Source organism: Rattus norvegicus, chromosome 9 (genome assembly GCF_021556685.1).
Source record: "Rattus norvegicus strain SHRSP/BbbUtx chromosome 9, alternate assembly SHRSP_T2T, whole genome shotgun sequence".
In the NCBI taxonomy this organism is placed as follows: domain Eukaryota; kingdom Metazoa; phylum Chordata; class Mammalia; order Rodentia; family Muridae; genus Rattus; species Rattus norvegicus.
Genome location: NC_141542.1, coordinates 25,535,197 through 25,558,910, shown reverse-complemented (window position 1 = coordinate 25,558,910; position 23,714 = coordinate 25,535,197). Strand labels below are relative to the sequence as shown.

The 23,714-nt window shown below is 42.6% G+C and overlaps 2 protein-coding genes and 1 pseudogene across 3 annotated transcripts in view; all 3 read right to left on the bottom strand.

Annotated features, from left to right (window-relative positions):
* LOC134480541 (uncharacterized) overlaps positions 1–23,714 on the bottom strand; it is a 176,920-nt gene that overhangs the window by 71,725 nt on the left and 81,481 nt on the right. The gene's annotated exons all lie outside the window — the stretch shown is intronic.
* LOC134480491 (uncharacterized) lies at positions 918–22,651 on the bottom strand. Of its 2 annotated transcripts, none has more exons than XM_087568926.1 (5): positions 22,230–22,651; positions 8,165–8,324; positions 6,707–6,838; positions 5,855–6,038; positions 918–1,705 (listed from the first exon to the last, which is right to left on the bottom strand). In XM_087568926.1, exons 3-5 carry the CDS (start codon positions 6,796–6,798, stop codon positions 1,700–1,702), a joined length of 282 nt encoding a protein of 93 aa, XP_087425052.1. In that variant the 5' UTR covers positions 6,799–6,838; positions 8,165–8,324; positions 22,230–22,651; the 3' UTR covers positions 918–1,699. The 2 variants fall into 2 exon arrangements, with proteins under 2 accessions (XP_087425052.1, XP_087425051.1); XM_087568925.1 differs by lacking the exon at positions 22,230–22,651 and adding an exon at positions 9,053–9,283.
* Positions 16,478–17,564, bottom strand: LOC148003600 (reticulocalbin-1 pseudogene; annotated as a pseudogene).

Sequence of the window (23,714 nt, the reverse complement as noted above, 5' to 3'; positions counted from 1 at the left end):
CTAAACCACTACCCAATCACTATACAGGGACTGTGCCATGGCTCCATCTGCATGTGTATCAGAGGATGGTCTTCTTGGGCACAAATGGAATGAGCAGCTCTTAGTCCTGCCTAGGCTGGGAAAGTGGATGGGTGGTGAAGGGAATACTTTGATATTAGAGATGGAGGGCGATGGTATTCAGACTTATTTCTGGAAAACAAGGAAGGAATAACATTTGAATTCGAAATGAAAAATATCCAACTAAAAATCAACAACAACAAAATGGTATTTTGAGCTTCGAATCAAAAAAAGCCACAGTCAGGAAACAGAGAATTGTATGCCTCTGGTTTTCTTCAAATATGCTCACGGCCCCGGTAGGTTCTGGGCCCAGGCTGAACCAAGCAGGTTCCTGCCACTGACTGCTCCTCTATTCCTGTTTCCAGAGGCATCATGCAGATTAATATTGGGTCAGAGATGTGGGCAGAGCTGGTCAGAAGTGGCTTTCTGTCCTGTGGTCTCAGGATTAACTGCATTCCTGGGTGTTCAGCATTTTCTGCCCCAGGATTTGGGTGCAGGATTCCCGATGGCTTTAAACTACCTTATACCATGTTTATATGTCCTGGGAGGTGTTACAGAAAAATTAATGTTTATCCTATTAATTTGGTCAAAACTGTCATCGACAGAGTATAATTTAGAGGTAACTATATATTTGACAGCAAGCATACACAGTGGGTAATGTATGCATGATGAAGTTGAAATTCAGAGTTGGAAACACAGTGCACAGTGACTGTATAAATGCCTGTGAATCTCAGTCTGACTGGGAAGTGATTTGATGCCCAGTCCCCATGAGAAAGCAGAGATCCATCCCTCCCTGATAGCTGTGGGACTTCAGATGTTGACACTAATGATCAATAAAGAAGGTTCTTAAGAGTGAAGAGTTTGAGATTACTCCTTTATTGACCAGAATACATCCAATTTACTTGATAGTAACCAGATGCAGGTAGTCAATATATACAGTCTATATCCTTATCAAAATAGAAAAGCAAATGAACAAAACAACAACACGTAAATAACAAATCTTCAAATGAATAGAAGGAAAACCAAATAACCAAAACAATTAAAAATTAACCAAACTTTAAATAGAGGAATTGCACTAAGCATTTTTTGCTGCTCCTTTTGCAGAATAGACTTATAACCTGTGGCTTGCCTTGGAGACATAGTAGACAAGCAGTTAGTGATGGTAATGATCTTTTCAAGAGGAGTGGAAGTAGGTCTGTTTTGTTGGAGTGGGGGTATTAAAGAAAAAGCCTACCAATACTGAATATAAATGATATTACAGACTTTGTCACAAAGTCTTTCCAATATTGTGAACTGATCTCCATGAAACTCTTCTGGATGACTCATCAGGACAAGTACAAATTTAAACGTGCACAGTCTTTCTGGATGAACAGAGGCTCTTGATTGATGTGCATCAGCACTTCTCTGGGTCCCTCCAAAAGTGTACACTTGCTGGAGAGAGGCAAGGTGAAAATACAGCGTATTCAATCCAAAGAAATCAAACTAAAGGAGGAAAATGCAGTCCTCAATTGCTATGGACATTATAGATGAGATGCAATAGTGGTGTATTTGCTGTGCACAATTAGTTCTCCTCCTGTAGTTCTTCTCTCCAAGGGAGATCTTGTCCTGGTCTGTGTCTTGTTCGAGTTTCTGCTGGAGAATTTCAGACCTAGTAGAGCAAGGGAAAAAGGTTTAGTGAGTGGTTGTCAATTCAGCTCTCCCTCTTACATCAGCACTATTCAGTTGGACAATCCAGCATGACCTGTCAGCTGAGGTCAGTCCCTGCATCCCCAAGTGTCCTAGAGTACCTGGGCTTGGATTTATATCTCACCTTTCAAACTGCTAAAATTTGAACTGTGGACTATGCACTGTACTGGGATTAAGAGAAAAATGAGCATTTTTTCCCACTGGTCCAGGTATATGACATTGAATAACAACATTGTAGCTATGTCTGAATCTGAGTTCAAGAGAGGTATGAGCAACCTAGAATACCATGTGGATTCCTTCTGGAGAACATGCCCAGAATTGAGGTGAAATTTCTGATTATGTTAGCACTGAAGGAACCCGTCTAGTTTCCATTTGTAACCACTGTATCTGCAAATACACAGAGAAGCCATCTCACTTCAAATTCATGCTCACCGGACAGATCCTGTAATCACTTAGAATGTGCTCCATGCAAATCTTCCCAGCGTACACATGGACATTAAAGGTGATTGTGATGTAGAAACAGAACAGCACCCCTGTAAGTCTATGGCTAGTGTAAGGCAATTTGTGAGAGGACAGAAGAGAAAATGTCCTCAGATCTTTCCGGAGAGATCACAGGAAGAAAGGAGTAGAACATAGCAAGAAATCCAGAGGATCATATATATTGTTTCATGGGCAAAATTCACATGAACTGTACCAGAACTATACTCTGAGTAGCTCTTTAACTGCCTGAGGCTGAAATCCAGGTGGGGTGGTCATCCACCCAAAAAGGGTATTTATATAGGGAAGGATATTCAAATGGCTTCTTCCAGCCTCTGTTCCTACCTGAACATTAATGCTTAATGTAAAGATTCCCCAGGATTCGCTGGAGGCATAAAAACAAATGTTGAGTGGGATATGTACATAGTGGCCAGACCTATAGACAGCTCAGTCAGTGATGTGCTGTCCTCCCATAAACCGTCATAGACTCAGGGTTCTTTCCCCATTAACAATCTGGCTTAGCAAGTCCCAAAGGCTGTGTAGAGCAGTCTTGTTGCTCAGCAAAGGATCATATGTTGGTGGTGGACTAGACTCTTGTTCTTGTTCACTCTTTCAGACTTTCCCCAAAGTGTGCAACTTCTTCTAATCGGAGCTGTCTTTACCATAGCCTGAGTGACTTCATGCCCAAAGCTAGAATCATAGGAAATCTCCATAACCAGGATCCAAATCAACAAATTTTCTCCCCATAATGTGATTGTTCCACAGATAATTTGAATACGTAAGTAAAAGCTTGCATGGATTATCTCACACTGAATCAGAATCTATGGAAGGGCTCCATCGTATGTACACTTTTACTCCTTGGCTGATGGACGTCTGGATAGATTCTCCTTCAAGGTTACTCTGGGACCACTACAACATTGATGCTCCCTAGTTGCAATGGCAAAACCTACTCCTTGTTGTGGAATCACTGGGTTAACTAAAACTTCTGTTCCACTTTCTGAACATGGCTTCTCATAGGGCTACCTGTTCTTACACTCCCAGACCCATCTGAATTTCATCATTTCTCCTAACTCCATTGAGGCTGAAATTAACTGAGAGAAAATGATGTTGATCGACAGCACTTGCAGAATGCTACACAGATAACATAGAGGAGCGCTTTGGATTATCTGTGCACCTAAAGGGGTTCCTGGAACTGCCCTGTTCTTGCACCACAGCATAGCTATGGGACTTTTTCTGGATGACGATACAATTCCAAGCAACTCAAATTCTCAATGAATAAAATCCAAGCCAAACTCCCAGGGGAAGTTGTATTGTGCCAAGGCAGCTCGAAAGAAATGGTAGCAAGCAATGTGGAAAGCAACCTTGGATAAGACACAGTGAGTGACATAACCTTCCAGTGGGCTTTCACAATTCACAAAGAACAGAGAAGCAACATAAACTCATGGATTTTTCTAGAGAAGCCTTGCCCTTACCTCCCAGTACTCCTTTCCTTTGATGTGCTCCAAAGGATTTCAATGCAGATCAGTAGTTTTGCCCCTAATCACTTGAAAATCTAACTTTACAGGTGTTTTTGTGTCCTCGTTTTGGGGGTTGCATTTCTAAAGGATTTTATTGTCCTGCTTCTACACCATAACAAAAAGGGACCTGCAAGCTCTAGGCCTGTACCATTTGTTACCCCTGTGAAACATGACTCACTTGAACATATTTCCACTCCTCCCCCAGACTTCACAAGATAATTCTGTTCTGAAATTTTTGGAAACAGAATAAATTAGTAATTTAAGCGTCCTTTTGCCGCACAGAGCTAGATGGAGATGCCAAATGACTGGGCAGGTCTATTTCATGTTTCATGGATGTAAAGTGAACGCTTAGAGTACTTTTCTCATGAAACTTGGAAATAGAGGGAAACACACGTTCACTACTGCAAACACACACACACACACACACACACACATATACCCACACACACACCAAACACACACACACACAAACACACACACAGACACACAGACATACACAGATACTCACTCGCATGCACAAATGAAAACTTTGCTCTTATGTAGCACATTTCCTGTTGAGTGAGGAATTAGCGGGAACAATGCTGTGTACAAGTCTCTTAGACTCAAGCAGGCTGTGCTGCCCTGGCCTGTACTCATTTCCACTTCAGGAAACCTTTCTATGCAGATACTTGCTGGTCTGACAAGTAAGTGACATGTTCTGCACAGATAGCCTAAACAACACAACATCAAATCCCCAAGAGAGAGATTTCTAGGAAAAGACTCCATCGAGCTCTATGCTGACTCATCATAGGCCCCTCACTAAAACTACCCTGTTTTCTTCATAGAAGACTTTGGAAGCATCAGAGAAGACAGTAACTCACGGTCAGTTCCCAGGAACATTTCATCACATTAGAGTTCCTGTAATATTAAAACAACCTCAGTTTCAGTCAGAAAAAGGCTAAATAAATAGCATACAGTGAATTTTCTGAAATGCAGCACTGTGTACAATATTGAGAGGGAATCTATCCTGAAAGAATGCAGTGCCCATGATATAGTCAGCAAAGCAATGTCAGCAGAGGGTTGCACTCTAGGATTCCATGCAAGATCATGGTGAAGCCAATAAGACAATCCAGAATCTTCCCGGGGGATAACTCTGTTCAGGTAAAGTGAAGAAATCTAATCCTTATTTTTAAAATAGCTGAATGGTTTAAGAATGTGTTGAGACAAATAAGAGAGGGGGCTCCACTTGGAACTGGACGAATGATGCAAAGACTGCTGGCCAGCACAAAACAGGAAGCTTCATGTTTGTTGAGAGACCTAGGCTTAAAGGACTAAGTTAGATAATGACTGGACAAAACTGCATGTCATGAACTGGCCTCCCCGCATGCTCCCTAAGATGCAGGTCAGCACAGCAATGCACCTTTCTTGGTGAGAATTGGGGGTACATACGGATAACTTTGTTCTTGAAGTCTCAAGTCTCTCATGCCAACCCTCAGCCTTTGAGAAACCTTTTCCACATCCTTGCTCTTCTAACCAGCTTCAGGTTGTAAGGCCCAGTTATGAACTTCCAGGAGCACTCAAATAAGACAGGACTGACATGCTGATACACAGGCTCTGTAGTTACCCAAGATCTATGAAGCATGAAGTCACCATCTTCATATACAGGGACATGAGGGGAGGAAGAAAAAAAGCCACCACAAATGACAATGAGAACCATTTCTTTGGCATTTCCACCAGGCTCTCCTCCTTGAAAACTACTTACTTCCTGAGTCTCACACGATCCCTGTAAAGAAAATGGGCTCTGGGCTTTTGCTTCATCCCTCAAAGCCCTGTTCTAGTATAAACAGGGGCTCCCACATAGCACCCTCCATACATAATGGCATGTAGTGCTGTGCTGTGTGATCAACCTATCTCCCTTAATAAACTGCAGATTCTCGAAGAGCAGGAGCATTTGCTTTCCAAACATGCAGTTTCTTGAAAAGGGGCTATCTCCACAGAAAGCCTTGTAAACCATCACATGAATGAACACTTGGATGAGACCTAGGTCAGGACATGGATCAGTCAATAGACAGTTACATTGGTTTGTCTATATTTATGGTAAGACCTGAGGACAACCTGACCCTGAGCCCTAACCCTACCTGCTGTTGTGTGGCTCTGGGGTCACAGATGTTCATTCCGGCCTCTTCACAGAACCTCTTTGTCTCCACAGAGGATGCTGGCAGTTCAGTCTGCTCCACCAGCAGTTCTCTCTTCTCATTCAGCAAAATCTGTATATTGTTCTTCAATTGAGCTTGTTCACGTAGGAGCTGGGATTGCCTGATGCTGAACCACAAACAAAAAATGGTAAATCCCAGCCAGCTTCTATTTGCCTGTCACTCCTCCAAGTCCAATAATCCCTTCAAGGGTCCTCATCCTTAGAAATCCCCAGAATAGAGCCACACTATACAAGTTAGCACCAATTAGAGGAGATCAAATCCAGAATCCACATTCCACATGAATCAAAGTACTTCTGAAAATCCTGACACTAAGACAGTTTATATAAATCAAGGAAGAAGAGATGGACCATAAGGGAGCTCGTATGACCATGGTATGGTGAAACAATATTCACGTTTGGGGAAAGCCCCTCTGAAGGTTAGTTGAAGAACCAATAGCTGTACAATCTTTCCATGTGTTTCTCATGGATCACAGATCTTTAAATCTCCTGTCAGAGTCCTAGAGATTCAGAGTTGATTGATATTCCCATCATGGTGCAAACCTTTTCTATCTAGAGGATCTTTAACGGGGAAAATAACAATTGGAGGGTCTTCTACACCCCTCACATGTAGGACAACTGAGTCCAAGAGCTACAAATCCAAGACTCCTGCCAGGAGGCAGGCTTCTTGTTAAGAGTCAGACACTACAGAACCAGAGCCCTGACTTTGGTTCAATGTCATACAGGACAGGAGCATTCCCTGTCTAGTGCTGGGTTCTCATCTCTGTCAACGACTCACCGGTAGGAACTGTTCACTTGTATGAGCTCCTTGTACCTCTCCATGGCATCACTTATTGAGTTGGTCATCATTTGCATAGCCATCATTCTCATCTCATGTTCGGATTGAAGGACTGGCAATTCGACGTGCAGCCTGGGTTAGGTCATGGCCAAAGGAACAAATAACCATCTGAACTCATGATTTCAGAATTAGGTGAAATGTAAATAAAAAATATATAATAAAAAAGTTCAAATTCAAGGAATGGTGGAAGGGAAGAAAGTGGCAAACTCAAAAACCAGACCAAAGCCCAACAGTGAGACTCAATCCACAGAAAATATTAATATGTTAATAAGCAAACATTTGTTTTGAAATAAGGACTCCTTGGAATCCTGAGAGATATGGTTCTGCAAAGACTCACTATATAGGAGGGGACAGAGCCTGAGAGCTGCCTGTTTGGGAATAACAACGGTCAAGACCACAGTGACCATTTCTAGGTCACAATAAATCATCCCTGGATAGTTAAAAAAATAAAAAACTAAAGATCAAAGCAGGTGAAACAAATTAGGTAAAATCAGACTGTTCTATTACTTAAACTCAGTATGTACCACATACTTGCTACTTCAAAGTATTTGTACTGCTTAAGTTTATTATCCTGGGCACAGGACAACAGAGCCACGGTACCAGTTGGAGGGACCTGACCTTCAAGAGCTGGCCAGCTGAGCATGATGGAATTCACTAGTTTAGGAAGAAGATTCCTCCAGTCTGTGCACAGCTTTGGGCCCAAGAGAAAGCTGTGATGACATTTCTCTTGTTTTGAAAGCAGGTATACTCAATCCTTGGTTTCTATCGTTACATGAATTCCCAGAGGGCATAACTAAGTTTGACAGGGAAGAGGATTTATAGCACCTCCTCCCCTCGGGAGAGTCCTGGGTGCCACCAAGGTATACAGAATGAGCAAAGTGCTCTTTTGATCAGTGTGGGCCTCCACATACTCATCACTATCATGACCTGCAAAGTGTTGATCAAACAAATCCTCAGACCCCATCAAAGGTCCCAGACCTCCTGATCCTGAGTAAAACACCACATATACATCCACATACATACATAGCAACCCATATCCAAACACATTTAGAATGCCAACTACATTCATGGAGGTGCCATAAAATCAGTGTATAATGAATAAATTCAGAGGAAAGAGTGATGACGTGCAGGCATTTCATTCACACACACAGTTGCAGCAAGTGTGACCAGGTCCTTCCAGATGTTGATAGGACCAAGACTAATCCAGGAGGCTCAGGGTCAAGTACAAAAGAGGTTGACCTTAAACACACAGCACGTAGCTTATCTCACAAGCTAATGCATGCCAAATCTCCTTAAAATCCAGGATGAGAGGTGAAACTTTCTCGTGCTATGAGTAAATCTTGAGGTAGTAGAGAGAGAGCACAAGACAGTGAACAGGTTACTGGGCATAATGACTACCTGTGGTCCCACTCATCATAGATATAATGATCCAGGATTTGATAAAGTTCATCCCTCTCGAATTGACACTTCTGGATTTCAAATTTGAGTTCCTCCAGTTCCTTTAGACACTCCTCTTGCTGACTGATGACATTTTGGGATGATGCCTTCCTACCAAAACCTGTAGATAGATAAACACAAGTGAATTTGCATATTTGAACCAATGAGCAGAATAGATCATTCTGAATCCGAAAAGGAGGTGGAGGAAGGGGAAATGGTAGAGACTGGGTGAATCCCTGAAAGAGCAGAAAAGCTTTCTTAAAGGTTGATTCTTAAGATATGTCCCTCTTCCCAATCTCTAATGCCATACACGTGCCACACTCACTATTACACAACCAACGGCACTGAAACTTATAATCTGACTGAGACATAAACATCTGCGACATTGTTATCTCATATCAGATGTGTAGCAGATAATCCTGGATTTCATAATGACTTCATAATGCTTAGCACCATCAAGCTCTAACCAAGTGTGGTCCAGCCCAAAGTGTCTGAGAACTCAATTCATGACTAGGGGTGCATCCTTCTTTGTTCTCTCCATCAGAGACTTATGTAACGTACAGTAATCTAGAGGATGAAGTGCTTCAACTCCGAAACATGGATGGTCACATTGTTAATCTCACAGTGCCTCCTCCTGCCAATCTTTGACACTCACAGTTAAAAAGCTTCAAGAAAAGACACTGAAGTCTTACAACTTTATGGCTTTCTCTCAAATTAAAGATCAGGACCTCCTGAATCTTGGTTTGCCTTTGAGAAATCCCAAGGCTCCTGCTTGTAAGGCCTAGACTTAGAAGGCACATCTGAAACCTACCTCCTTGAGGATGTTCCCCAACTCTGCCCACGACTCACCAAGCCTTCCCCAGAATGATTTCCTCCTTCCTGTTTCACTAGAGAGGGGGTCAGCTTCCCTCTGACCTGGTGCGGTCTCTCCTTGATCAACACTTTCCTTCCGAAATAGCCTGAGCAGCTGGCGAAACATGCCTGCTTGTGAACCCAAAGGGAACTGAAGTAATATCCCAAAGGCAGTTGGTGTCACCACAACACTGGTGACATCACAGAAGATTCTAGGGATCTCTTAGATACAATAGATTGTCCAGTGAGGGGCTTACTGATGATGTGACTGGAAAGTTCTATGGTCTACCTACTAAACAGCTCTCCCCAAACTGATGAATTTCTGTGGGGACCCTTTCCTCCAGTCTCTCATGTGTCACTGGGAATACCATTTGGCAACCTCTATTTCAATGCTACATATGTCTCTCTGCTTCATTAGAAGTCAACAATGCTTTTGCTGGGGAGGGTTGCTTACAACCCTGAATTGGAGAACAGATTTTTCTTAGCACCCAAATCTCTAGGGACCAAGGAGGAGGGAGATTTTTCTTAAAAGTAAATCTACTACTCGAGACAATGCATGTGACATGTATTTCGATTCCTAAGCTTTTCCCTTTTTCTGGAGGGCAACATATTTCTTCTATACCTCTGAGTGTTTAAAACCTGGAAATATTTGCTTACTGTGCAGTCCTAGAAAGCCGACCTTGTTTCCATTTACATATCCATGTATTTCACAAAATCAATGGTTTATAATCCTATTTTTTTCAATAAAAACTCCTTTTACTTGGGAACATAGGGATCAACTACAGGGCATATAGAAAATAATAAATTTCTGTCCGTTTTATATATTATGTAGGACCTCCGCCCTTTCTCAAATATAACAAGATAATTAAATTGGACATCAGTGAGCAAATGTCAACCAGGACCTTTTGTTACTACATTGTAACTATATAGCCATCACTTCTCCAATATCATTCTTCGTGAATAGACAAGTCTAGGCATGAGAATATTGGGGACTACACCATGATCTTTTACTTGTAGCAAACATAAGAATCAGGAGGATGGGACGGGAGTGGAATGGCCTGAGTTCAGGTTGAACCGCAATTTTAATGGGTCCATACGTTCAGGGGGAGTCTATTTGGCATTGTGATATATTCATTCTGTCTTCTTATCATAGGTGTTATAATAATTCAACATGAATGTGTACTATAATGCCACCCCATCTCAGAGATGTAAGAGTGAAAATCATGTCTGACCTTTCTGGGAAGAACTCTGCCTTTTACTACCATCTGGAGTTATACAACATCACTATACAAAGCTCAGAAGAGAGGGGTGCAGATGTGCGGGCCTTAGAAGTTGAAGATCTCTTCTTCTGATTAGGGCACTTGTTTTTCCTATGTAATTTTTCCCTTGCTCTTTTACTAATGGTGGCTGACTTCTTTCCTGGCCTGAGGTAAACTGGAGTCCAATCTTTTGGATTACAGAACCTTCTAATTTTTGAGATGACAGTCCCACCAAGGGTCCTACTGCATACAGAAGGTATGAATAAGTCTCAGGGGCTGGAGTAAGTTAAAAAGGTCTGTGACAACAAAGAACTGATTAAGAAAACAAGAGCCCAGCTGCTCATCAAGATCACAGTTGTATGATAGTAAGAAAATGTGAATAGGGCATCGGTGAAAGATAAATTAATTAGGAGGTCATAGGCCTAGAAGGGTTATCCTTTGCTCTCAGTGGAGCTGCCATTCTTTCTGCCATTCCTCACCCTCTGCCACAGGACCAGAGACTTCCCCAAACAACTGGCTGGCCTTGCCAAAGACCTGGCAGGGCTTCTCCCTGTAGAATAGGACACGTAGAGTCCTTGAGGACTCACCAAGAGGTCTCCTCCACACAGGTTCCTTGCTGTCAAAGGGAAATGTTCCTGCAGAATCCTGCCATGGCAGCAGGAATTTCAACCTGGCTGCTCTTGATCCAGCTCACTGGGTGCAGGCCTGAGGCCCAGGGGTATCTGGGGAAAGAAGTAGCAGGCACTACCTCACAGCTCTCCTTTGTTGGATGCCACTGCTAGGACTGTGATGGGATTTTTGTTTCTTGTGTGTTTATTAGAAATACCTACAAAGCTGATTAAAGTTGCAACATGCCTTCATACCCAGCATGCAGAATGTTTTTACATCATTTTTGTTCCTGTTTTATGTTTGGATTTTGCTTTTTAATCCCCTCAGGAAATTTCCCTGTGCTTAGAATGTTAAGCACATGCTCAGGAGGGATCAATTATTCAAGTTCGGCAAAGCTTTTGTTCTCACCATCACTCCACAGATGATGCCATTACGTACTTTGAAATAAGAAAACAGTTATAGAGAAGTAAATTAACCTGTAAGCTATCACAGAAGAAACACATCATGATTGTGGAATGGCACCCCAGTATTTTGTATTTCCTAAGTTATTTTTATTTTAAACTTTTTTATTGGATTTTTTTGGGTACATTTCATCTTTTTTAAATCCTTAAAGGTATCTTTTATTCCTATCGTCCCATTTACAAGGTGGAATTTCACCTGTAATTGTTAGTCTAGATAGTTTAGTCAATGGCTTAGATATCATCTTGGCCTAGTTTCCTTGGCATAAGCTGAGTTAGAAGCAGACTCAAAGGTTCAGGAACAACAAATAATGAATTCCACTACATCTGGATCCCTAGCCTCACAGCCAGGAAGGGACTGGATTTCCATTCACTATTTTAAAAAAAGATGCAGTTCATTAACATGTAAAAAATTTCTCAAGTATATTAAAGTGTTTACATGGTCATACAGTTTTTCAAATACCTGGCATTCATCTTTTTCCAAAACCTAAAATATCTTTCTTATTCACATTTTTTTGATTATTTTTTGGTACTAGTATCATTTTTTTTAAATTTCAGTTTTTTTAATAGATATATATGTTTTATTCAAACGTTATTCCCTTTCCCAGCTTTTGGTCCATAAGCCCCCCTGCCTTGCCCTCTCCCATATGAATGGTCCCCCAATCCATGCCCCTTAGAACCCCCTTCCCGGACATTTCCTTGCACTCAGGGTCCAACCTTGTTAAGAACAAGGGCTTCCCCTTCCACAGGTGCCCCAACAAGGATATTTTCTCCTACATATGCAGTTGGACCCCTGTGTCAGTCCATGTATATTCTTTTGCTAGTGGTTTATTTGTTTGGCATTGCTGTTCTTATGGTGTTGCAAGCCCTTCAGCTCTTTGAATCCTTCCTCTCATTCCCATAAAGGGCGTCTTGTTCTCAGTTCAGTAGTTTACTGCCAGCAATGACCTCTTTATTTGACATGCTCTGGATGTGTCTCTCAGGGGAGATGCATATTCTGTCCCTTTCAGTCAGCACTTTTTAGCTTCATCAATCTTACCTAGTTTTGGTGGCTGTATATATATAGGCCACATGTGGGGCAGACTCTGAATGGCTGTTCCTTCGGTCTCTGCTTTAGATTTGGCCTCCATATCCCCTCCTACGGATATTTTTGTTCCCCATTTTAAGAAGGAGTGGGAACATCTGCACTTTGGTCATCCTTCTTCTTGAGTTTCCTGAGATCTGTAGATTGCATCTTGGGTAATTTGAGGTTTTGGTCAATATCCACTTATCAATGAGTGCATATCGTCAATGAGGGGTGCTGAGTACCTGGAAGATAATGGGGGACAAGAGACGCGAAGAAGGACGCCAAGACAAGAGTCATATCAAGGTGATAATTTTATTTTTCCCCAATGCTGAATTTGTACCATAAAAAGGGTAACAGAGAGAGGAGAGAAGTAAGAAAATTTACCCACGCCAAGGACACAATATTCGTGTGGTCAGGGAATCGGCTGATGTTGACAGGTTGTCAGAAAACTCACAGGTTTGTAATATCTATTAGTCAGCAGGATGTTGGTTTTTCAGAAAGGTTACAGGTCATCACATTGGGTATCTTAACGTCACACGTTATCATATGATTATTCATCTTGACCACCACATTTGTCTTAGTCTTCTGCAGCTGGCTGGGGATTTTCCATGAACCCAGTCATACTTAATGCTAACCATAATAATAACATCAATAATGGAGGGCTTCAAGGCCATCGCTCCCAAGAGCATATCAAGTGTGCTTTTCTGTGATTGGATTACCTCACTGTGGATGATATTTTCTAGTTCTTTCCATTTGCCTATGAATTGAACGTAGTCATTGTTTTTGATAGCTGAGTGGTACTCCATTGTGTAGATGTACCACATTTTTCGAATAAATTCCTCTGTTGAAGGGCATCTGGGTTCATTCCAGCTTCTGGCTATTATGAATAAGGCTGCTGTGAACATAGTGGATCATATGTGTTGTTGTATGTTGGAGCATCTTTTGACTATATGCCCAGGAGAGGTATAGCTGTGTGCTCAGGTAGTGCAATGTCCAATTTTCCAGGAACGTTCAGACTGATTTCCAGAGTTCTTGTACCAGTTTGCAATCCCAGCGACAATGGACGAGTGTTCCTCTTTCTCCACATCCTCGCCAGCGTCTGTTGTCACCTGATTTTTTTATCTTAGACATCCTGACTGGTGTGAGGTGGATTCTTAGGGTTGTTTTGATTTGCATTTCCCTGATGACTAAGGATATTGAGCATTTCTTTAGGTGCTTTTCAGCTATTCTATATTCCTCAGCTGAGAATGTTTTCTTTAGCTCCGAACCCCATTTATTAACAGGGGTGTTTGGCTCTCTGTACTCTAACTTCTTCTGTTTTGTGTATACTTTGGATATTAGCCCTCCATCCGATGCAGGATTGGTAAAGATTTTTTCCCAATCTCTGGGTTGCCTTTTTGTCCTAATGACACTGTCCTTTGCCTTACAGAAGCTTTTCAGTTTTATGAGGTCCCATTTGTCGATTCTTGATCCTAAAGCATAAGCCATTGGTATTTTGTTCAGGAAATTTTCCTTAGTGCTCATGTCTTCTAGACTCTTCCCTACTTCTTATCCATTACTTTTAGTGTATCTGGTTTGATGTGGAGGTCCTTGATCCACTTGGACTTAAGCTTTGTACAGGGTAATAAGAATGGGTCAACTTGCATTCTTCTACATGTTGACCTCCAGTTGAATCAGCACCATTTGTTAAAAATACTACCTTCTTCCATTGGATGTTTTACCTCCTTTGTCAAAGATCAAATGACCATAGGTGTATGGGTTCTTTTCTGTGTCTTCAATTATGTTCCACTGAGCTGCCTGTCTGTATGCCAATACCATACAAACTATTGCTCTGTAATACTGCTTGAGGTCAGAGATGGTGATTCCCCCAGAAGTTCTTTTATTGTTGAGTAGAATTTTGCTATCCTGGGTTTTATGTTATACCAAATGACGGCAAATTGCACTTTCTACCTTTATAAAGAATTATGTAGGAATATTGTTGGTGATGGCATTGAATCTGTAGATTGCCTTTGACAAAATGGTCATTTTTCACCATATTCATCCTGCCAATCTATGAGCATGGGAGATCTTTCAATCTTCTGAGATCTTCTTCAATTTCTTCAGAGATTTGAAGTTCTTGTCATACAGATTTTTTACTTGCTTGGTTCAAGTAACAGCAAGTTATTTTATATTATTTGGGACTGTTGTGAAGGGTGTCATTTCCCTAATTTCTTTCTCAGCCTGTTTACCCTTTGAGTAGAGGAAGACTACTGAATTGTTTGGGTTAATTTTATACTCGGACAGTTTGCTGAAGTTGTTGATCAGGTTAAGTAGTTCTCTGGTGGAATTTTGGTGTTGCTTAAGTAGACTATCATATCATCTTCAAATATTAGTGTTTTGACTTCATCCCTTCTAATTTTTTCCCTTTGACCTACTTTCATTGTTTGATTGCTATGGCTAGGACTTTAAGTACCATATTGTACTTAAGTAGGGAAAGAGTGGGCAGCCTTGTCTAGTCCCTGATTTTAGTGGGATTCCTTCAATATTCTAAGTTTAGTTTGATGTTAGGTACAGGTTTGATGTATTTTGCATTTTCCTATATTTAGATTCAGGCCTTCAATTCCTGATCTTTCCAGGACTTTATTAATGAAAGGGTAATGAATTTTGTCAAATGATTTCTCAGCATCTAATGAAATGATCATGTGGTTTTGACTTTGTTTATATGATGAATTTCGTTGATGGACTTCCGTATATTAAACCATCCCTGCATCCTTGCCATGAGGCCTACTTGACTATGATGGATGATTGTTTGGATGTGTTCTTGGATTCAGTTTGCAAGAATTTTATTGAGCATTTTTGATCAATATTCGTAAATCAAATAGGTCTGAATTTCTCTATCTTTGTTGTATCCTTGTGTGGTTTAGGTATAAGAGTAATTGTGGCTTCATAGAGGGAGTTTGGCAGTGCTCTGTCTGTTTCTATTTTGCGGAATAGTTTGGACAGTATTGGTATGAAGTCTTCTATGAAGGTCTGATAGAATTCTGCACTAAATCCATCTGGTCCTGGGCTCTTTTTGGATGGGAGATGTTTAATAGCAGTTTCTATGTCTTTATGAGTTATGGGGTTGTTTCGATGGTTTATTTGTTCCTGATTTAACTGTGGTACCTGGTATCTGTATAGAAAATTGTCCATTTCCTCCACATTTTCCAGTTTTGTTGAATATATGTTTTTGTAGTAGGATCTGATGATCTTTTTAATTTCTTCAGATTTTGTTGTTATGTCTCCCTTTTATTTCCTATTTTATTAATTTGGATACACTCTCTGTGACCTCTGGTTAATATGGCTAAGCGTTTATGTATCTTGTTGATTTTCTCAAAGAACCAGCTCCTGGGTTTGCTGATTCTTTTGATACTCGGTTTTGTTTCTTCTTATTTGATTTCAGCCCTGTGTTTCATTATTTCCTGCCTTCTACTCCTCTAGGGTTTATTTAATTTTTTCTAGAGCTTTTAGGTGTGCTGTCAAGCTGCTGACATATGATCTCTCCTGTTTCTTTTTGCAGGCATACAGAGCTATGAGTTTTCCTCTTAGCGCTGCTTTTATTGTGTCCCATAAGTTTGGGTATGTTGTATCTTCATTTTCATTAAATTCTAAGAAGTCTTTAATTTCTTTCTTATGTCTCCAATGACCAAGTTGTCATTGACTTCAACTTCCATGTATATGTGGGCTTTCTGTCTTATTTGTTGTTATTGATCAGCAGCCTTAGTCCGTGGTTTTTTGATAGGATGCATGGGATTATTTCTATCTTCCTGTATCTGTTGAGGCCGGTTTTGTGACCGATTATATGGTCAATTTTGGAGAAGGTACAATGGGATGCTGAGAAGAAGGTATATCCTTTGGTTTTAGGGTGGAGTGTTCTATAAATATATGTTAAATCCATTTGTTTCATAACCTGTTAGTCTTTCTGTGTCTCTGTTTAATTTCTGTTTCCCTGATCTGTCCATTGATGAGAGTGGCGTGTTTAAGTCTCCTACTATTATTGTTTGTGGTGTAATGCATGATTTTTTTGAGCTTTAGAAAGGTTTCTTATTGTTTAGGGACACAACTGCTATATACTTGACAAATATAGCAATCAGCCAGAATAGAAAGCATGTGACTGTTGGCCACATGAGGATGAGTTTCTTTCAAAGATCATCATGATTTTTGGTAAGATCTTCCCTGTAATTGGTGGCATGGCTTCTCACAAACATGGTCCAGTTGTCTAGAATCTCCTCCTTGGTCAGCATCTCATCCTTGTTTTTATCTGACTCATGCACCAGATGCTGGGCCTCAGCCTGTGCATGGTCATAGTCCTGAGGGAGGATCCAATGGTGAATCTCATCCTAATCCAGTTTCCCATCCTTGTTCAGATCTGGGAAATCATTGAACTGCTCCACAGACAAAACCCAGTCGGTATCAGGGCAATTGTCCTCGTGAGAAAAAGATGTCCACAATGTACTCATACTCGTCCACAAAACCATCCCCATTCTTGTCAATATTCTCCAGCGTTTCCAGAACTACAATCTCCTTCATATGTTCTAAATCCTCTTAGTGCAGAAAAGCAATGAACCCGTCCTGAGTAGCTGTCAGGTCACCGTCAAGGCCTTAAACCTCCTCTCATCTCGTGGAGGCAACTTTTTAAAGTTGTGATGATCAGAGCTATCTTGGAATTCAGCAAGGTTTCCCAGGTAGTAGCCATAGGTAGCCTGCTTGTATTCTTCCCAGGAGATTTTTCATCTATGTCCCTATCATAATCCTTCCAGAGTTTAGCCACATTTTGGTTGATGTATCTTTTCTGTACCTGTTTGATCCAAACTTTCAGGTCCTCAGTAGTAACAAGGCTGCCTTCATCACTGTCAATTGGATCAACAATTTTCCCCAGCCTCTCCTGCTCTCGTCCAGGATTAGCTATCAAAGGTCTTGGAGTCCTCCTTGCCCAGGAAGACCTCATGATCGTACAGGAAGCTGTGCTTATTCTCTGGTTGCCACTCGCCCTGCTCTGAATCGGGACAAACCATGTGCTCCTTGCTCATCATGCTCTTGGCATGAACGCCAGGACCAGTGCCAGCAGCAGCCCATGGAGAGTTCCAGGCTGACACCATGCACCACAGTTGCGATCAATGGGAGGCAGCAGGGAAGTAGGGGCTCAAAGCAGCTTATCCGCTGTCCCTTCCCCAGAGAGGGCTTTTGTTACATTTCGAATATTATCCATTTTCCTGGTTTCCACAAAACCCCTTATAAAACCCCCTCCCCCTTCTACTGTGAGGGTGTTACCACACCCACCCAAACACCCAGGCCTATCTGCCTCCCTGTTCTGGTTTCCTCTACACTGAGGAATCAAGCCTTGACAAGACCAAGGGCTTCTCCTCCCATTTGTGCCCAAGAAGGCCATCCTCTTCTACATATGCAGCTGTAGCCATGGGTCTGTCCATGTGTACTCTTTGGATGGTGGTTTCAGTCCTGGGAACTCTGGGTGTTTCTTAGTGTTGTTCTTATGGGACTGTAAACCCCTTCAGCTGCCTCAATCCTTTCTCTTACTCCTCCATTGGGGACCCTGCTCTCAGCTGAATGGTTGGCTGCAAATATCTGCCTCTGTATTTGTCATCCTCTTTACCCCACTCTTTTGAGCAGATCACCACAGAGCAACGAAGATGTATTGTCTTGGCCTGATGATGTACAGACAAATAGATGATTTCTTAATTCTTATGATGGTTCCATAAGAATTCCTAAAATTAGATTAGTAATTTTAAGCTCCTTTATAATGGGACAGCTATTATGTTTTCTCTGGTAATCAAAATTGCATTGAGAACTCTTCCTTCTTAAACTTTCACAAGTGAATTGCTTCTGCAATACCAAGCAGGCATCTACAAATTAGAACCCATTCTAAGAAGGTATAAACCAGTTAAGAAAAGTTCATTAAAAGAGAACTAATGATTTACTATAGGTGCAAGACTGAACGTAAATAATTGACTGGATTTGCCTATAGGCAATTTCACTTATTCTTTTCTCATAAAAATTACAGCTTTTAACTCTCCATGAACATGCAGAGCCAGTGACAGATGGTGAAAGTTTATCCTGATGATTACTCTTCATGGATATGCATGTAAACATTCTCTGTCGTAAACTGATTATCCAACTTATGATTCGAATTCCTGTGCAAACTTGTGAACTTTTCACCATGTGATGCTGTGTTCAGAAAGATATACAAATGCTGAGGACAAAGAGAGAGAAAGCTTTTTAGACAGAACTGAACTGAATAGAACAGAACTCAAGAAGAACTTAGAAGTAAAGGCATAGCGTTGAGAGTAAGGCATTGAGAGTAAGGAAATTATTGTGTCATAAGAGCAAGAGGAAAGGAGATAAGAAGAAGAGAGCAAGGAGAACCTTATAAGTCAAACTTTATGGCGGCAAACCTTTGTAGAAATTCTAGGAAAACGGAAGAACTTATAAATAAAGGTTAAAATCACTACTCTTCAGTCTTCAGCCTGGCTCACTGGCTAGCCTGTGCTCTTCAGTCAGGCTCACTGGCTAGCCTCTGCTCTTCAGTCAGGTTCCCTGGCTAGCCTCTGCTCTTCAGCCTGGCTCACTGGCTAGCCTCTGCTCTTCAGTCAGGGTCACGGGCTAGCCTCTGCTCTTCAGCCTGGCTCACTGGCTAACCTGTGCTCTTCAGTCAGGCTCACTGGCTAGCCTCTGTTCTTCAGTCAGCCTCACTGGCTAGCCTCTGCTCTTCAGTCAGGCTCACTGGCTAGCCTGTGCTCTTCAGTCAGGCTCACTGTCTACCCTGTGCTCTTCAGTCAGGTTCCCTGGCTAGCCTCTGCTCTTCAGCCTGGCTCACTGGCTAGCCTCTGCTCTTCAGTTAGGCTCACTGACTAGCCTCTGCTCTTCAGTTAGGCTCACTGGCTAGCCTCTGCTCTTCAGCCTGGCTCACTGGCTAGCCTCTGCTCTTCAGTCAGACTCACAGGCTAGCCTGTGCTCTTCAGCCTGGCTCACTGCCTAGACTCTGCTTTTCAGCTGGGCTCACTGGCTAGCCTCTGCTCTTCAGTCAGGCTCACTGGCTAGCCTCTGCTCTTCAGCTAGGCTCACTGGCTAGCCTCTGCTCTTAAGCTTGGCTCACTGGCTAGCCTCTGCTCTTCAGTCAGGTTCACTGTCTAGCCTCTGCTATTCAGTTAGGCTCACTGGCTAGACTCTGCTTCTCAGCTGGGCTCACTGGCCTATGGGGCCCTAGCACATCGCTTAACCATCTGCTCATGACTGCCTGACCACACTGACCACCTGACCGGTCGCCCTGACGTCTTAAAGTCATTCTCTAGAAAGAGCACAAGAAACCAAAGAGAAACACCACAGCAAACTTTTCCCATGGGCTCCTCTTTAACCTTAAGTGCTTTCATTATTTCTTTAAAAGAGTGAAATATAATTTCGGCTATTCATATGGCCAAGAGAGCTGTGCAGTAGTCATTGCTTTAGGGAATTTGGTGGTAAATCAAAAGATTCCTTTATTCTATCACGATGTTATCTGTATGCTGTAAGATGTATGTTTGAAAACACAACACCAAATTCCTAAAATCTAGATGTTTTAAGACATCAGCTCATGGAGAAACATAACTGCTTCCTATCTAGACTGGGCTCTTTTGCTATACTGCAGGTACAATCAATTTTCCACACTACTTCCATGATTTTCAAGAATGATTAAGAGAAAAATAAGTTGAACATAATGGCCAGAAAGGGGGTTCTGTCAAGTTGTCTTATGTGGGACAAGATACCAAAGTATGATGGTAAACCTAAAACCACCTGTTCCCAAAACTAACAGAACTTACAGAAAATACATACTTTCTTATCATTCCTCCTCCCCAATGATCAGTGATTTAATGAGCACCTACTACGATCCTAGCACTGTGCATCTAAGTGTGTAATGGTGATTAAAAAACTTAATAAAAAGCCTCATTAAGGAATAAAGAAAAATGAAACATAACTTTGAAACTCAGAATTCAATATAAGCAAGACCACCACCATTTCTTCAACTGGTGATTTCTGAAAACTTCATCATTTTTTGCATGGGCTTCTATAGTAATGATACTGAGTCTTGATTTGGTAAATCACAAAAAGCAAGTCACACTTCTTTCTTGGCTCCCACAACTGTCAAAGGGAACAACACTGTTGCCGTCCATTGTGCTTCCCTATCAATCCTGCTATGGATGGTAATGAATTCCAGTCTTTTCAATGTGAAAACAGGCCACCACTTGAGGGCAAAGGTTATTAAAATTACCCAAACCGGTATATTCTCTAAAATTTTCACATAGCATTTTACTGATATCACAATGTAAATTCACCACAAATATTTAACCAATGAAAATATTGAATAGCTCTGCAAATAGGAGCGATAATCATATATACTTGAAAACAACTATTATGGAAACAAAGGACGTACTAGGAGAAAAGATACATCACTAAAAGCTACACAAGCAGCAAAAAAGACACTACATTTCTTGGTTTAAAAGTTAGATGATACACTTGATCTTTAAAGACAGGCAATGTACTTGATCTTTAATCCCTTCAACTGTGCCCTGTCCACATAGAAACTGCAGTAGATGACAATCTTTTGTAAGATTTATTTATTTATATGTGAGACAATGCAGCTGTCTTCAGACACACCAGAAGAGGGCATCAGTACTCCTTACAGATGGTTGTGAGCCACCATGTGGTTGCTGGCATTTGAACTTAGGACCTCTGGAAGAACACTTGGTGTTCTTACCCACTGAGCCATCTCTCCAGCCCTCACAATGGCCTCTTACACAGCATCACAGTGGTCTATTTCACTAGATGGCTCCAGGGTGATAACAGAGAAACTTTCACAGTTCCTGAGCACTTCTGAGTTCAAACACCACCAGTGCCCACTCTGTGCTGTTGGCACATTCTGACCTTCTCCTAAGGGTTGTCAGCCACAAAAGGGACGGGTTAGCACCAGACAGCATTCACTGCCCTATCCTAAAAACCCCCTCGATTCTGAAAAAGCCACATTCCATGCTTGCTCCATATTTGAGGAAGCCAAATGTTGATCCGGCTCAAGGCTCTTCTTTTCTTAGCTCATCAACTTTCTTTTTCCACTTCTTGTCACAAGAAGTATTTTTTTTTTATGCTGCAACTACACTGCAATGTGTGAAGAAAACCAACATCAACTCTGGGTGTCACCTCTTGAAATTTAAAATTCACAAAACAATTCATGGCTTTCTAATCAGCAGCATGGAAAATAAACAAAAACAAGCAAAACCATTCCAAAGGAACTTGCTGATCTGGAGGCCTGCTCATAGCAGGTAGGAAAGAATTAAATTATGCAGAACTGTAATCTCTCAGAGCTTTGGAGGCTAAAAAAGAGGAAATCTCTGTTTATGTTCCCTTTCTCCGAGTAATTGAAGGAGGGTATTTTACATCCTCCAAATACAATCTCTTGCAAGGGGCAACCAATTTCAAAGTAGATCAGAAGAAATCTATTAAATAATACATTCATTGCCTGAGGTTTCAAGAGAATATTTTCCCACGATCCCAGTCCTTTAACAGCACACTCCAGATTACCTCTCCACTCTTTCCCAATGCCATGGGCTTTCCAATCCCTACTTCAGCTCTCCATACATCCCTGAACCCTCCCTTCCCCTACCCAATGGGCTCACTTTGCATTGCCTCCTTCTGCCACTGCTTTCCCAGGACAGGGGGAAGGGGGGCGGGGGGGGGCAGGGCCAGAACCAGCCAAGGAGGGACACGGGTCTCCTACCTACCTTGATTCTGCTGCTCTGGCGGTGCAGCCCGCCCTGCTTGCTGCTTGCTGTCCCTGGGGACCAGACCGAGGTCCAGCTAGGGGTCCGGGCAAGCGCCAGGCCTTGAGGTCCCCTGGCAGGGCTGGCCTGGGCTTCTTCCCTGGACACTGCGAGGCTGCAGTCTCTGTTGGAAACCCCACCACTGTCATAGCGCGCCTGCCCCAGGCGGAGCTGACCCCCAAAGCCGCTAAGGTCCCCGTCCCTGGTCTCTTCTTCTGCTTTTTCTTTTCTTTTTTTCTTTCTCTTTTTGTTCGCGACCTGGCGCCTGCGAAGAGCTCGTCTCCAGGAAGGAGGACATCTTGCAGGCAGAATCACCTCTGGGCCCTGCCGGGGTCGGAGAGGGAGAGAGAGGAGTCAGCTTGGGCGGGGGCGCCCTGGCTGCGGGCACCCGCGGAAGGAAAACTCGCCCAGGCACACGCGCTGCTGCGGGCGCCAAATATAACGCGGGCGCCCCGTCCCCTCAGGCCCCGCGCTCACCCACGAGCTCCGCGTGCCCTGAGGCCCGGCTCGGGCCCGGTCGAATGGCGGGTTGGGAAGGACACGTGTGCCCACTCCGTGGGGCAGACAACAGGGCGAGGCACGACAGCGGGAGGCTTGTGGTGCGGAGCTCCGGACTCTGTACAGGCGGGTCAGTCCCCTCTCAGGGCTCTGAGGAGGCACAGGGCGGCTTCTGCGGCCCCCAGGCCCAGTGTGACCTAACTGTGGCCATAGCCTCCGGAGCTTCCAGCTGCCCCAGGCTGGAGGCTTGGGCATGGCGATTGTGGTTGCCACTCTCCTAGGCCAGCTCAGCAGGGCACAAGCCACCACCTGCTGTCCTCACCTGAAGGCATCCTGAGAGCCCACATCCAGCAGGGGAGCCTCAGGGCACAGGGCCATGGTCTTGGGTCTGCACCTTGTTGCCAGCCCCTCACACATATGGCAGCATCACACATATGGCTCCTTCTACCAACCGCCACTAATTACCATTTGGACATTCCATCACAGTGTTCTCAAGAAGAAAGATGCAAACAAACACAAAAAGAATGAAATTTAGAATCTTTTTTATCAGGCTGGAGAGATGGCTTGGTGGTTAAGAGCGCTGCTTCTCCATTGCTCCCAAGTTCAATTCCCAGCAACTACATGGTGACCAACAACTATCTGTAGTGGGATCCAATGCCCTCTTCTGTCTGAAGTTCTCTTCTGACATGCAGGCACATTCGCAAACAGAGTGCTCATGTACATAAATAAATAAATCTTTAAAAATAAAACCTTCTAATCAGTTAATGTATCTACATCTAGAAGCTAGAAAAGGGTCACAGCAATGTTAAAAATAATTCAGAAATGGTAAAGGGATGTACGAGAGTCACAAAATTCACTGGGCAAGATGGTGTATGCCTGGAATCCCAACACTCACAAGGCTGAGGTACGTGGATTGCCTTGAGTTCAAGGCTAGACTAAAGTGTGAGA

Bases quoted from the DNA above. Each gene is read 5' to 3' on its own strand.
- LOC134480491 (XM_087568925.1), bottom strand. From the start codon at position 9,182: ATGTTTCGCCAGCTGCTCAGGCTATTTCGGAAGGAAAGTGTTGATCAA. The intron at 8,325-9,052 runs GTGAGTCGTGGG...ATCTATCTACAG, and splicing joins ATCATTCTGGGGAAGGCTTG to GTTTTGGTAGGAAGGCATCA. The intron at 6,039-6,706 runs GTGAGTCGTTGA...TTTGTGGTTCAG, and splicing joins CAAGTGAACAGTTCCTACCG to CATCAGGCAATCCCAGCTCC.